Genomic DNA, 13,907 nt, shown 5'->3' with positions numbered 1-13,907 from the left:
TACCTACTAAGAGGAAAAAAAAAAAGGAAACAAAGCTGCTAATAAAGCTGTATAAAATAAACCTTGACTATAGTTGAAGGTTTCACATACAACTATGACATCTCCCCTATCTCTGCCATGCCCAGTCTTTCTTACTAAGCCCTGTATCATCATATAACTAAGCATGTGCTTACACTTATACATACAAGTAGTCTAACTAATGTTCCTTTAGGTTAATCAAGATGAAGCAGTTTGTTTTGCAATCTCAGTAGTGCCCAGGCTATGGTAAACTGGAGTTCATCACTACTTTATGTGCAGATTTCATGAGAAATACATAGCCTCTTCTGCTTTCTCCTACGTTGGAATCATAGAATATCTCAAGTTGGAAGGGGCCCATAAGGATCTTCAATTCCAACTCCCTGCTCCTTACAGGACTACCTAAAACTGAGCCGTATGATTAAGAGTGTTGTCCAGGCATCACTTGAACTCTGACAGGCTTGCTGCTGTGACCACTTCCCTGGGGAGCCTTCTCCAGTGACCAACCACCCTCTTCTCAGTGGGGAACTTTTTCCTAATGTCCAGTCTAAACTTCCCCTGATGCAGCTTCATTCCATTTCCTTGTGTCCTATCACTGGTAACCAGAGAGAGATCAGCACCTCCCCTTCTGCTGCCCCCCTTGAGGAAGTTGTAGACAGCAATGAGGTCACCCCTCAGCCTTCTCTTCTCCAAGCTGAGCAAACCAAGTGACCTCGTAAGTCTTGCCCTTGAGGCCTCTCACCATCTTGGTCACCCTTCCCAGGACACACTCTAACAGTTTGATGTCCTTCTTAACATTGAGGTGCCCAGAATGGCATGCAGTGCTCAAGGTGGGGCTGCACCAGTGCACTGTAGGGTGGGACAATCACCTCCCTTTACCAGCTAGCTGTGCTGTGCTTGATGCACCTCAGGACACAGCTGGCCCTTTTGGCTGCCAGGGCACACTGTTGACTCGTATTTGGGCAGTATTAAAGATCAAAGGAGAAGACTAAAAGCAGAAAAGCCTGACTGCTAATATCAACTGATTCCTTAATCCAACAGGATTAACTGTAGCTGTGAAGTTTGTTTCATATGAGAACATTCAAAATTAGACTAGGCCATAAAGCATAATCCTGTTTATAAATTAAAAGAAAAGAGTGGGTGACCGTCTTAATCTTCTTATGCAAAGATTGGGGTATGACAGATGCTTACAGGAGTTGCTTGGATCAGATGGAAAGAAGACTGAGTTTAAGAGCGTAGTCAGGAAGTGATCTAAACTTCAGTAAAGTGGAGACCGTGCTCTAAACTCCTTCCTTTCAACAGTTAAACGGTTGCTTTCAGGAAGAGATAACTAAAAGTAAAGTTCTGTTCCTGGTTTCCACTGAGGACCATTAAAACACTAGTCTGAGGGACCTCTGTGATTGTTTCTGAACAAAGCACTAAAAGCTTGGAACTGGAAATGCTTTACTGAACCACTTTTAATTGTTTTGGAAATGCAGGAAGTGCCTTGCTAGTGGCAGAAATTGTGCTTGATGAACAGAAGATTGACCCTCCTAGAGCTGTACTACAGTCCCTCAGTATGACTGAAGGCAAACAGAGAAGTGGCTCAGAATATAAACAGCTGCTGGAGAAATATGGATTCACAAATGTACAACTTAAGATCACAGGAAACTTATTAGATGCTGTTTTGTGCTTCAAGAGGAATCTGCCACCCTAGTGTGGCCCACAAGGAAACTGGGATGCTCAGTTTTTATAACACTTGTGCCATATACACATCATCAACCAGCACATATTGTCAGTTTAGGATCATTTTGACCCTTTATCTGAGCATAACTGTTACAGGCCTTGAATAAAAGTTGGATTGCAGCTTCTGCAGGAGTGAGTTCTAAGCATTTAAAAAGTGCCTGGGGCAGGCCAAAACTGCTGTGTATTAAATACCTTCATGTCCAGTTCTTCTGGCTAGTTTACAGACCGTATTAAGCTTAGACTTGACGTAGCTGTATAGCATGCCAAGTTAAAACTACAGTCTTTTATGAGCCACAGTAATACCTTATTTTTCTTGGACCTTAAAAAGAATTCTCACTCTGCAGTTTATTCAGTAGTTACTACTCATTTTTATCAGAAATGAAAAAAGGAAAAGGAATACTGTACCATCTGTCTGAATGTGGGGGTGCCATTCCTCTTTTTCACCTTTCTGTGGGGCTTTACTGAAAAAAATATCTCAAGGATACCCTTTTTTAAAGCACTTTTTCTTCAGGCAAAAGTGAAAATAGGACGAAGCTCAAACATGTTCCTACAGCAGCTATAATGTCACAGAGAAACTTCAGCAGCCTCTGACCTCTAGCCACAGCATGAACCCATACAGGCTGCTGTTGAGAGCTGTTCCTATCTGTTCCTGTCAGTTTTGTTTTTTTCTGAATGTGGTTAAATGGCCATAGATGCTTTCTGTCTCGTTACTTGGGATGAGTTTTGGGATCTATGTATAAATTCTCTTACAAAAATTAAAAATAGAAGTTTCTTCATGTTCCAGTCTTTAATTATAGAAACACGTAATGTATCTCATCTTCTGAAGTAATTTGTCACTAATGTTTTTTTTTTCCTGCTACTTCATTGGTATTTATTTTTTTCTATTTAAAGTCTACTCTGTAGTAGAAGTCTTCCTGAGGATTAAAGTTGCATTTTCAAACTAGCTTTCTTTATCAGTTGTGAGTTTCTTGCTGGTCACACTTGTACATCAATAATTCCAGTAAGACAGGGCAAAAGAGGCTGTGCCTATGCTGATTAACTGACTGCAGAAAATTAAAGAGTTGATGAGCAAGATCAAGAGCTGCATCTGCATGGTGGACTCTGATGTTACTTAATCAGAGGTTACTTTGCTCTGTGAGTGCTGGGTAAAGCAGAAGTGCCACAGTGATTCAATTCATCATGAGAAACGTGCTTACTACAGAGCATTTCAGCTGCACAAAATCAGTGAAATATCAGACTTTTATCACACTGGGGTTTTTAATTCTTGGTAGGTTTTTATGAATGGAAATTTGACTGATCTCATCTGTACAGACATTTGAAGAGATACGGCACAATATTCAGTAACTGAATAAATACAAAATGTTTCTTTTCTATATTGACGTGAAGATTGACATTATCCTTACCAGGTTTGTATTTTTGAGAGAGACTCATTCTAGCAGTCAGGTGTTTCTAGTAGTTATTCATAAAGTTCGTAACGTTGTTCTTTAAGCAGCTGTAAGCTGCTTGAATTGGAAGATTTCAACACTAAAGTTGGTACATCTGTAACTGTCATAGACTTTAAAACTGTGCCTCTAAGTACTAGGTGTTTGGCTGTAAAATTTGACTAGAATGTGCTTGGCTACCACACAGCCTCAACGTACTCTGTGATTAAAGCGTAACACTCTACGGAGGCTGAGCATTAGTCCCTTGGGCACAGTGTCTGTGGTAACACTGTGGCTTTGCACTCTCAGGATCATTAAGCATTTGAGCAGGTTGCCCAGAGGTTGTGGAATGTGGTCCTTGGAGCTTTCAAGATCTGAGAACAAAGCCCTGCACAGCTGAGCTGACTAGAGCTGCCCTGCTTTGAGCAGGCAGTTGGACTACAGAGCTCCTGTGGTCCCTCTCAGCCTAAGCTGCTCGCTAATATTTGTCGTAGCCCACTCACCTGAGAAATGATAAACTTATCATCCCTCATTAATGTCCAAATTGAGTTTTTCAGTTGCTCTGGAGAAAGCTGGTATCTTTTGCTGGCTGGGAGAAGGGATGGATTTACTGACGTTACACTGAAAAGACTTCCTAAGCAATAGGCATAACTGAGGAAAACTTGGGCCAGTTCACTAATGAAGACATGAAGAATGATGGGGCTAAGTTTTAAAATCCAAATGAATTTCTGTCAGTAACATCTGTAAGTGTGTTGCTCCTTAGGAAGTGGCATTCAGCTATGCCTTCTTGAGGATGCTGTCTTTTACCCACATTCTGTCTTAACAGCAGTTCAGAGGAAATGTGATGCACAGAAGACAGTTTTTTGAGGTGGATAATTGTGGGGGTTAACAGCATGATAGATCAATAATAGAAACAAGAACTTCAGCACTTGCTCACTGAACGCTGAGATAAGAATCCTTGAGGAAGATAGAAAAAGAAGTTTGTAAGAGACACAGCTTGGTTGGCTGTGCTAGCTCAATCATTTTCACATCAATTTTTGACCTTGTTACAGCTATTAACAGTACTTGTGCCTCAAAAGGTAATGGGACAGACGTGAAGGGTAGTATGTCATCTGAACCGCCCAGCACAAAAGCTTGGGAAGCTTTTTTAACGACTAAGACCCTCTGTGTGCACTCTCAGTTCAGTTTTGGATGTGTTCGCCAACTCCTGGATCGTGGAAGTATTTAATGTGGGGTTTTGGTTTGTTTTTTAAAAAAGTTTTTGGAGGGCTGGAACTTTACTTTCCCCCCATCTTTTGGCTGGAAATGGTGTCCTTGCTGAACAGTGATAATTGGATTAAATTACTTTCTAATTCAGAAAAGATTGTTGCAACCATTAATTTTTATCTTCTATAAAACCACGGCCAAAAATTCTTTATCAGCGTATCCTTTCTGAAAGGGCTGGAAGTTAGTTGTTTCAGTCTCTCTCACGAAGAAATTTCAGTTACATTAGTAAGTCTTCATTAACTGTAGAGAGATTTTTTTTCCCTGTACTAACTTAATTTACTGTGTTTAATTTTTGAAGGTGTTCTTCCCACATTGTTTGTACTTTCTGGGTATATTTTTTCAGATTACCCTGATATTATCTGCATGTCCCAGATAACTTTCCATGGCAAGGTACAATGACCATTTTATTTGTGTCCTCCTTTTAGAGTGTACAGAATTTGGACACCGTCTTCCAAAGCAGTAATATAGTGGTGACTTAGAGTCCTGCATTAGCTCTGCCTAGCAACTTTTGCTGTATAACCAGGAACTGCAATTCCCAGATCATTCTGTTGAAGACACAGGAGAATCAGATGGAAAGGGGAATAGAAACCACTGAATCATAACAAATGGGCTTCATCACCCTAACTTTAGGTTTCCTAACATTAGGCATTCAGACCATCTAGTCACCTGGAGCTCCCTAATCAGTAGAAAAACATGGATTTTTCAGTGGATGATTCATCTCACTTATCTGTGAATTTCCTGGTTTTCCTAAGAGAAGTGATTACACGTTTCATAGTGGATAAAGCATATTTAAGAGGGCTGGCTGAAATATAGCTATCTAATCTATGGATGACTGAATTAGGGCAGAAGAGTCCCACTGGACAGATAATGTAGGTTCAGGCTCACCTCAGACATGCTTGCTAATCTTTTTTCTCTGTGAAGCAAACCTGTGTCATGTTCATCGCAGGGTAGAGAGCTTGAACTTGCATTTAGTCAAATAGCTGATGACACGGGGAAGAAACAGGGAATTTATTAATAAGCTGTCAGAAGGACTTTCATGACTCATGATAGTTAACACGCGAGGTCTCAGCAATTTTATCTGCAGATCTCAGTCTCTCCTCTAAGAAACTGCAGTGTTTAATTTACTTTTTGTCAGTTGTTAAATGACTGAGATGTACGGGTGGGAATGGCTCTGAGATTATCTTAAGGGTCAGAAAGATACGTGTGCTATGCCGCATAGTAGTACTAAAATCACTGTAAAATGCTGCAATTTTGATCTGAGTTGGTGGCTTCCTACCCACGCTGTTCCAAGAGAAACCACCACATAAGATGTAAGCCCAAAAGACAATGAGTAAAATAATGCTCGTTCTATCAGTAACCCTCTTTTGTCTTCACTTTCCCCTCACGGGTCTGAAGATGGAGGAAGAGGCTGTGTGTAAACAGGATCATTTAAGTTCTGCTTGCATCCCTAGGTCAGTCCCACCACAAAGACCTCAGTTCCTACGGAAATAATATACAACATTGATTTCTTCTCTGCTTTTATAATGCTTGCTTTCCACCCTTTTGTCTGCTTGGCACTATTTCAATATGAATGTGAAGCAGCGATATATCCCAAGGAGACGCCGCTACTATTCATGTCTAAGTGTTTTCCATAACCCTCATGCCAAGTCTACAGAAGTCATCCCCTCCTCCCCTGAAAACACAGACCTGACTTGACTTGTTAGTGCTCCCTCCCATAGTGTGGAAGGGAATTTCCTGGGTTTTGCGAGGGGAGTGGATTATACATTTAATAGCGGGTTAGTCATTTAATAGCAAAGCAAATCTACAAATGATAAATGAAATCACCCGTGTCTTGTAATTTGCACCCTTAAAAATGGTAGCAGAAATTCTCTTGCCAGATAATGGGTTGGTACTGTTGCATGCATCTGTTTTTAAATTAGGTTGTGGGATTTTGCTGGCTGAAATGGTATTAGATGATGAGAAGAAGAGCAGGAGCACAGCTCTGCTGCAGTCTTTGAACATGCTTGTGCAGACAGAGGGAAAGGAGAGAAGCGGCTCTGAATACCGAGGTTTACTGGAACAACATGGATTCACAAATGTCAAAATCGGATTGACAGGAAATTTGTTAGATGTCGTTCTCTGCATTAAGACCTAGGAAAAATGGATTTAGTAATAAAATCCGCATGTCTCTAGTCATGTTTGATGTTCTGTAATTATGCAAATACATTCTCAGTTTGCCATCAATATGATAAGCAAGAAATGTTATGTCAGCTTTCTGAAGTTTCTTTTAAAAAGATTTATTTTGAACTTGAGTAAAATACCAGAAGATTCTGGCATCGTTTGATGGCAGTGATACTGTGGCTGCACAGCACCTCTAGTACTCTCAGAAACAAGTCTCTAACCACAAATGGTATCAGCAGCCCTATGGCAGCAATCACATTCCTGAGGAATCAGTTTCTTCATACTTGGTACAATTAGAATTGTCTAGTTTTCAGACCAGCACACATTGCTTTGCCCCTGTTTCAGGAGGTCAATGCAGGTATCTTTTCAATACTCCATTTTAATATGATTTTATGTTACACACTTTACTGTAAATAAAAAAAAAAATTCTCTTATGAAGTCTGGAAACGGCTACTGCAATGGTGTAGTCAAGGCTGGAAACAAGAACTGAAGCAGCAGCTTCTCAAGAGAGTCAAGACAGACTCCTCTGCCTTCTAGGAGGTTTCTGGAAAAAGGCAGTTGTATAAATGCGCAAGTTTCATCTGTGATTATAATTGGAGATGAAATGTGGGGGCACCACATTTGGTTCAAGAACATCCTCCTCCTTTTTAGCCCTACTTAATTTGTGAGCTCTTATGAAAGTGGAGAACATGAGATTAGAATATGAGATTAGATAAAGAACAGAAAAAAAGGTGCAGGAACAGAAGGAAAAGCATGGCCCTAATGAGGAAAGAATTTCCTCCAGCCAGAGATATCTGAGCTCCCAAGGTGAACAGGACAGGCCAACTATTGACTGAACAATTTCCTATCACAAAAGTTATGTGCGTTTTACCTTAATTTTTCAAATCGACAACACTTCGGAGTCCCAGAGTATTAAACTCTTTTTTTAATCAATAGAAAATTGTATTAGGGAAAAAAAAATCCAGCCTTGCACACACTGTGTTATACTATGAGAGTACGAACATTCAGCTCTGAGATTTTTTTAAACGAAAAATGCCACACTAAAGTCCAAGTGCCTGCCTGAGATCGTGCAGTACAGCCTTTCATGAATTACATCCAAAATCTGGTCCTGTAACACTGTATGTGCCTAACCCAGTGTGGGCACAGGAGTCACTTCACTGTAACTGTACTATTATTTGGATTATTATTATTTTGTACTGTTATATAAGATGGCACGCAGTTTACTTTGGATTTTTGAAGTGCAGAAAAAAGGTATGGTGACGTGTAATCCAGTCTGTTGTACCACAGCAGAGACAGAGGCTATGTATGCCTGGCCCATCCCGTTCTCACGGCGTGCTGTCTCACAGATGCTCTCATTTTGAAATCCTGAAAAGTACACACGTATGTAAGCAGTGGTTACAGACACGTCAGCTACCCCAACTTTGTGGTTCACCAGTCATCTATTTAAAAAAAAAAAAAAAAAAAAGTTCGGTTTTATTTACTTTTGTAGGAAACATGCATTAAAAGTGAGAGCGGTAATAAAAGGTACGCATGAACAAATGCCCTCCAGCTAGAACAATCTCAAGGCTTGCTTTTAGAGAGAATAATTTCAGACAGAAGTTTGGCCATTAGGTGTAAGATTTCACTTTCAGCACAGAAGAAAATTAGCAGAAATTACTGACGGAGACCAGGCCTGTCTTTGTAGGGGGCAGAGGCCTTGCCGTGCGTGCCCGCTCGGGCAACCCTGCAGAAGAGCTTCACTTTGAGCGCCCAAACAAGAAGAGCCGTGTCCACGCTTCCCCACGGTCCCTCCAGGAAACCGCTGTTGCTTCCTTTGGCATTTATCTTGGCTCAATTCGGTGATGGGGACAGAAAGCGCTGGCGAGGAGGAGCGGGGTGGGAGCAGAACCTGGAAAGGGGGGGGGGGGGGGGGGGGGTGGGGTGTGCTTCCCGTCAGCGTCGCTCAAGGGTGGCGAGCGCCCCAAATCTGCTCCCCTGCACCCAAATCCGCGCCCGCTTCCACCCCCACGAACTCCCCCGTGGGGTCGGTCGTTTCCGCTCCTCGGCTCCCAAACCCGCGCACCCCGCCAAAGCCGGGGGCTCTTCCACCGCCACCTCACGCTCCGCTTGGCGTCCGGCCGGTTCGCGGGGTAACACCGGCTGCGGTGGGAAGAGCCGCCGGGGGGCCGGGCTGGGGCGGAGACAAGGCCTCTTCGCCCTTCACGGGCGGCGGGGCCCACGCGGCGCTGCGCCACTGGCGCCACGAGTGGGAGGAAGTAGGGGGGGGGGGGGGAGTGGCCCCGCCCCGCCGTAACCGCCGCCCTGAGGCGACCCGGCCCCTCCCGCCCCGGGCGGTGAGGCCCCGCCCCCGGGGCGGAGCGGCCAATGGGGGACCGAGGGGCGTGGCCGGCGGGGCCTGGCATTTAGCTGATGCGCGGCGGCGGTCCCGCCCTTTCGGCTTGAGCGGCAGCGGCGTCTCTTCCCCCCCCGGCGGCTCCGGCGCGGCGCGAACATGGCGGACCAGGCCATCTCCTTTCTCAAGGACTTTCTGGCGGGCGGCGTCGCCGCCGCCATCAGCAAGACCGCGGTGGCGCCCATCGAGCGGGTCAAGCTCTTGCTTCAGGTCAGCGGCCGCGGATCGAGCCCGGCGGGAGCGGGGAGCAGCGCGGGCAGCCGGGGCCTGTCCCTTCTCCCCCCCCCCCCCCCCCCCCCCCAACCTTACACCGCGGGCGCCCGCGCTGGCCGGTGGGGCTGAAGGAAGGACGGACCGTGGGCGCCCCCCCCAAACCCCCCACGGAACAAAGGGCGCGCGCGAGGCGGTGGCTGGCCGGGGGGTCACGTGGGCGGCGGCGGGGAAGCCGGTTCCGCTATGCGGGGCGCGGCGTTGCGGCGGGGGGGGGGGGGGGCGTGAGGGAGGGGCGATAGGGGGCGGCTCCCGGGGTGTCACTTCCTCCCGTCCCCGGGGCTGGCGCCGAGCGCGCAGGGCGGCGCCATCTTGGCGTGACCTTCCCGCGGCGGCGCGGCCGGGCAGCGCATTGGGCCGCCGGCGGGGCGGGGCCCCCTGTGACCCCCCCCCCCCTGCGGGCGGGGCGTGGGGCGGCCCCGCGCCCCAAGGTGACTCGCGTGACCTTCGCGGAGGTCGCGGCCTCGCCGGGCGGGGGGACGGGCGACACGACGGCGGCCGCCGCCGCTCCCGCGGGCCGGGGGAACGTGTCGGCGGGAGGGGGGCTCGCCCAGACGCCCCCTCCGCCCGTGGGACCCCCCTCGGGGAGGGCGCCCGGCGCTGGGTGGTCCCCGTCCCCGCGTACGTGTCCCGTAGGCACAGGCCCGTGTTGCTCACGGCTGGCTCTTCCCAGCTGGGCAAGGCCCGAGCCCTGAGGAAGCTGAGGAGCGCTTCCAAGCCTTTTTCTGGTTCTTAGGATGGTACAGGGCCTCGCGTGTCTGTGGTTCCTCCTACACATGCATCCTCTGGTTTTATGTGCGTGTAAAACCTAGGCTTTTAATTCTAAAGAGTTAGGTCAATCCTCGGGTTCTTTGTTCTTCACTGAAATATCAATCAATGACAGTTCTTAGTCTTAAGATTCAGGCAGACCCAGGAGCTTTTGCTTGGAAGTTCGCTATCGCACCTGGTTTATCAGAGGCTTAGTCTCTGTGCACAGCTGCCATCGGGCATACAGGCTTAACAGCTCTTTTGTTTTATAGCAAAAGCAGACTTAAGCCCAGCTGTAGTGCAGGCCTGTCAAGGCATATGGTCCAAATAGATGTTTTTATTTGCAGGTACAACATGCAAGTAAACAAATTGCTGCTGATAAGCAGTACAAGGGTATCATCGATTGTGTAGTGCGTATTCCAAAGGAGCAAGGAGTGCTGTCTTTCTGGCGAGGAAACTTGGCGAATGTCATCAGATACTTCCCAACTCAAGCTCTCAACTTTGCCTTCAAGGATAAGTATAAGCAGGTGTTCTTGGGAGGTGTAGACAAGCACACTCAATTCTGGAGGTATTTCGCTGGTAACCTGGCTTCTGGTGGTGCAGCTGGAGCCACTTCCCTCTGCTTTGTCTACCCCTTGGATTTTGCAAGAACCCGTTTGGCTGCTGATGTCGGAAAAGCTGGTGCAGACAGAGAATTCTCTGGTCTTGGGGACTGTCTAGTCAAAATTACCAAGTCTGATGGGCTGCGTGGCTTATATCAAGGGTTCAATGTCTCTGTCCAAGGCATCATCATCTATAGAGCTGCCTACTTTGGGATCTATGATACAGCAAAAGGTAACGTTGCAGAGGGGATTTGATAAACCTGTTTTCAGAAATGTATTGTTTGCTTGTGTCTGTTCTTGGACATCTAGGATGTCTGCCTAGTAACTATGTGAGCGTGGAGGTGGGAGGGGATGTTGGTGCCCACATCAGTGACCCTGTATGTTCAAGGCAAAACCCAGGCACGTGTTGACAGTAGCAGGCTACTCTCCAGTACTCCTGGTTATGTACTTAAAGGAGTTTGTCCTCGTGCCAGCAAAGCATGTTGGTACCAATACACAATTATAAGAAGTTCTTTTTTTCTTCAGTGCATTACTGTAGTTATATTGAGCCAGTTCAAGTGTGTTTAGCAGAATGGGATTGAACGATGCTTTTACAAAGTACTTGTTTGTTAAGCTCGACATTTGGGCGTAGAGGTCATCGGTACTAGCTTATAGTTTAATGTAATTCCCAGGGACAGTGACTTAGTTTAGTGGCATTTGTTTCTAAAAGGAGTAGGGAATAGTTAGATTTTTTTCTAATGGCAGTCTGAAAAGAATCCTGGTGCTTACATGTTAACTGTTTTGATTACTGAGGAGAATATCCTCTGAATTTCCTTAAATGTTTTTTATATTGCTTCAGCATGTTTCAGTTTTATCAGGTGTCTTGCTACAATGTCAAAGTATAGCTTTATAGTGTTTCGTAGTAGTTTGTCTAGTAAAGTAGCTGTCATACAGTGAGCGAACGGGAGGAGGATGCGCAAGATAAAAAGCTAATTACTACTTCTTTTATTGCAGGCATGCTCCCAGATCCCAGAAATACTCATATTGTTATCAGTTGGATGATTGCCCAGACGGTGACGGCTGTGGCTGGTGTGGTCTCCTATCCTTTTGATACAGTGAGGCGTAGAATGATGATGCAGTCAGGACGCAAAGGAGGTGGGCTGTTAATTTGTGCCGTTCTTTAAGCAGTACTATCAAGATGGAGTTCTTTTTTCCTAATGGTCATCCCTCACCCCTTAAGTTCCTTGTTCCATAAATCTGATTTACATTATATTACGTTTAAATGAGATGAGGAAATGCAGTAGGGCCTGACTTGTGGTGTTTGTCAAGAATTATGCTGAGGAATTTTCTTCACAGACCAGGAAGTGGGCAGATGGGCTACCTGTTTGCACTGAAAGATTAAATGAAACCAATTAGGGTACAGTATAATTTCCAAAAAGAAGGCTTAACATTTTTATTTTGTGACTTAGTAGTTCAGGCAATAGAAAATCTGCTTGCCTAGTTTCTAAAAGCTAAGTATTGTGTTAAAGTCTTAAATGTGGTTTGGGACATCACAAAATAGCTAGAGAAGTGAGACAGGGCAATTGTTAAAATCATCTTGGATACAATTATAGGAGTTAAATTACTCTTTGCTCTTTTTCTGCAGCTGATATCATGTACTCTGGAACAATTGACTGCTGGCGGAAGATTGCAAGGGATGAGGGAGGAAAGGCGTTCTTCAAGGGTGCATGGTCTAATGTCCTCAGAGGCATGGGGGGTGCTTTTGTGCTTGTGCTGTACGATGAATTCAAGAAAGTAATTTAAACAGCCTAACTAGAATTGGAAATCAAGTCGAGCAGATCATGTAGAATAACTACCATTATGGACCATTGACCTTCAAGAAATTCCTGTGAGTCTTATTTATCGGAGCCAGATGATGCTTGTAGATGGGGCTAGAAACTGACATAGAGGACTGATCCATTTCTCAGTAACATGCATGAAGACACTGAATCTGGCAATTCAGTGTGGTGTTTTGTTTTTTGTTTTTATTTTTTTTTTCCAGCAGTGAGGAATGAGTAATGTTGATTCTGGGTCCAAAGTGGCTGGGTCCAATTTAGGCAGAAAAAATTTGCCTGTGGATCAGTCCCCAGTTTCAAGTCCTATCTTCTAGGACCATAAAATTGTATTTGAAAGTACTTGCTAACAAATCATGTTCTTTTCCACTTGTACTGAAGCACTATGTACCATTTTGCACAGCTGAACATCTAGCAATTTTGTTCTTAAATTGGGGCATTCTGCTGTAAAACAATAAACATACTTACTCTGTCTGTGTTGAAATTATTACATAAAAGCTTTGGGAAAGCCTCTTTTGTTTGAAAACTTGTTTCAGATAATGGTTCCTCTGATTTGCTTACACTGCACTCTAACAGAATAAGCTTGATTTTAAAAAAAAAAAAAAATTTGAATGTGAGAACTTGGGGGGAAGGGGGAAGCATGGGTCATACTAATAGCAACCACTCACATTCTTTTTGCCTGGTAGTGTATGATGGGCTGCTGCAAGTGGCTTTTTGCATGATTCATAGAAAGTGATTTGCAACTTTTCATACGACTTAATATGGGGTTTTTCCTGTTGTAGTGCTAGGAGAACCCAAAGTCCCAAGGACAGTCAAAAACTACTACTCTCGCTCTTGGTAAAACAGCTTAAAATGAACTAATACTTTTTTTAAATTGATGTAGAAAGCGACATGGAATTCATGCAAAAACCCAGGAACCTGGTAAATGCCTTCAATTTCTGAGTAATTTATGTATTGTATTGTGGCTGCTATTTGGAAACGCTGATTGTGCCATTCAAGATACTGTTTGGCCCCTGATCTGTAGCAGTGGTCGGTAGCTCTGTGGAAGGTGACTTACTCTGAAATGAGGTTCATTCCAAGAGGTGATGTTGATGGGGTTGTGTGAGAGGCTACGTGTGCTTCTGTGTAGCTGTAAAATCTAGATCAAGGTAGGTCAGCCTTCAGTATTAACTGATTGATGTTTAGTTCTGGGGGTTGTCAGAAAACCAAAATCAGACTGAATCATTTCTCATACTGCAATCTGAGATAATGTAATACCTCTGTGCTGTTCTTCACATGTATGTAATTTTACTTTTGTACTTTGTAATCTGCAAAGACGTGGTAGAGGGACCAGTAAAGGAAAACCAGGTGTTTTATCTTCCAGTCACGGTTTTGAAGAACTCTACCTATATCTTGAGAAGGAAACAGTGTGTCACTGTATGAGTCATTGAAGGCTGACTGAGCTGTTTTGAGTTCTTTTGTGTGCCTTCTGAGGTTGCTATTCAAGATGAAGTATTTA

At 44.8% G+C, this 13,907-nt stretch overlaps 2 protein-coding genes and 1 long non-coding RNA gene across 4 annotated transcripts in view; 2 read left to right on the top strand and 1 right to left on the bottom strand.

Annotated features, from left to right (window-relative positions):
• ASMTL (acetylserotonin O-methyltransferase like) overlaps positions 1 to 6,991 on the top strand; it is a 31,218-nt gene extending 24,227 nt beyond the window's left edge. The window contains exon 13 of one of the 2 annotated variants that reach the window (XM_032996575.2): positions 6,347 to 6,991. In XM_032996575.2, the coding sequence (XP_032852466.2) occupies positions 6,347 to 6,561 (215 nt within the window). In that variant the 3' untranslated portion in view covers positions 6,562 to 6,991. Of the gene's footprint in view, positions 1 to 1,493; positions 2,684 to 6,346 lie in introns of those variants that run through there. The other variant, XM_032996574.2, reaches the window with a different exon arrangement.
• Positions 6,992 to 6,995: 4 nt separating this feature from the next.
• Positions 6,996 to 8,827, bottom strand: LOC116962552. Its single transcript, XR_004407646.2, has 3 exons — positions 8,650 to 8,827; positions 8,245 to 8,475; positions 6,996 to 7,952 (listed from the first exon to the last, which is right to left on the bottom strand). It is a non-coding gene; the product is annotated as an uncharacterized LOC116962552 (long non-coding RNA).
• A 171-nt stretch (positions 8,828 to 8,998) lies between these two features.
• On the top strand, positions 8,999 to 12,881 carry SLC25A6 (solute carrier family 25 member 6). Its single transcript, XM_042788352.1, has 4 exons — positions 8,999 to 9,189; positions 10,344 to 10,830; positions 11,592 to 11,732; positions 12,223 to 12,881. Exons 1-4 carry the CDS (start codon positions 9,079 to 9,081, stop codon positions 12,378 to 12,380), a joined length of 897 nt encoding a protein of 298 aa, XP_042644286.1. The 5' UTR covers positions 8,999 to 9,078; the 3' UTR covers positions 12,381 to 12,881.
• Positions 12,882 to 13,907: the final 1,026 nt, after the last annotated feature.

The sequence above is a fragment of the Tyto alba genome, unplaced genomic scaffold, assembly GCF_018691265.1.
Source record: "Tyto alba isolate M040663 unplaced genomic scaffold, T.alba_DEE_v4.0 Super-Scaffold_14, whole genome shotgun sequence".
Classification (NCBI taxonomy): Eukaryota; Metazoa; Chordata; class Aves; order Strigiformes; family Tytonidae; genus Tyto; species Tyto alba.
This window is presented reverse-complemented; position numbering and strand designations above follow the sequence as displayed.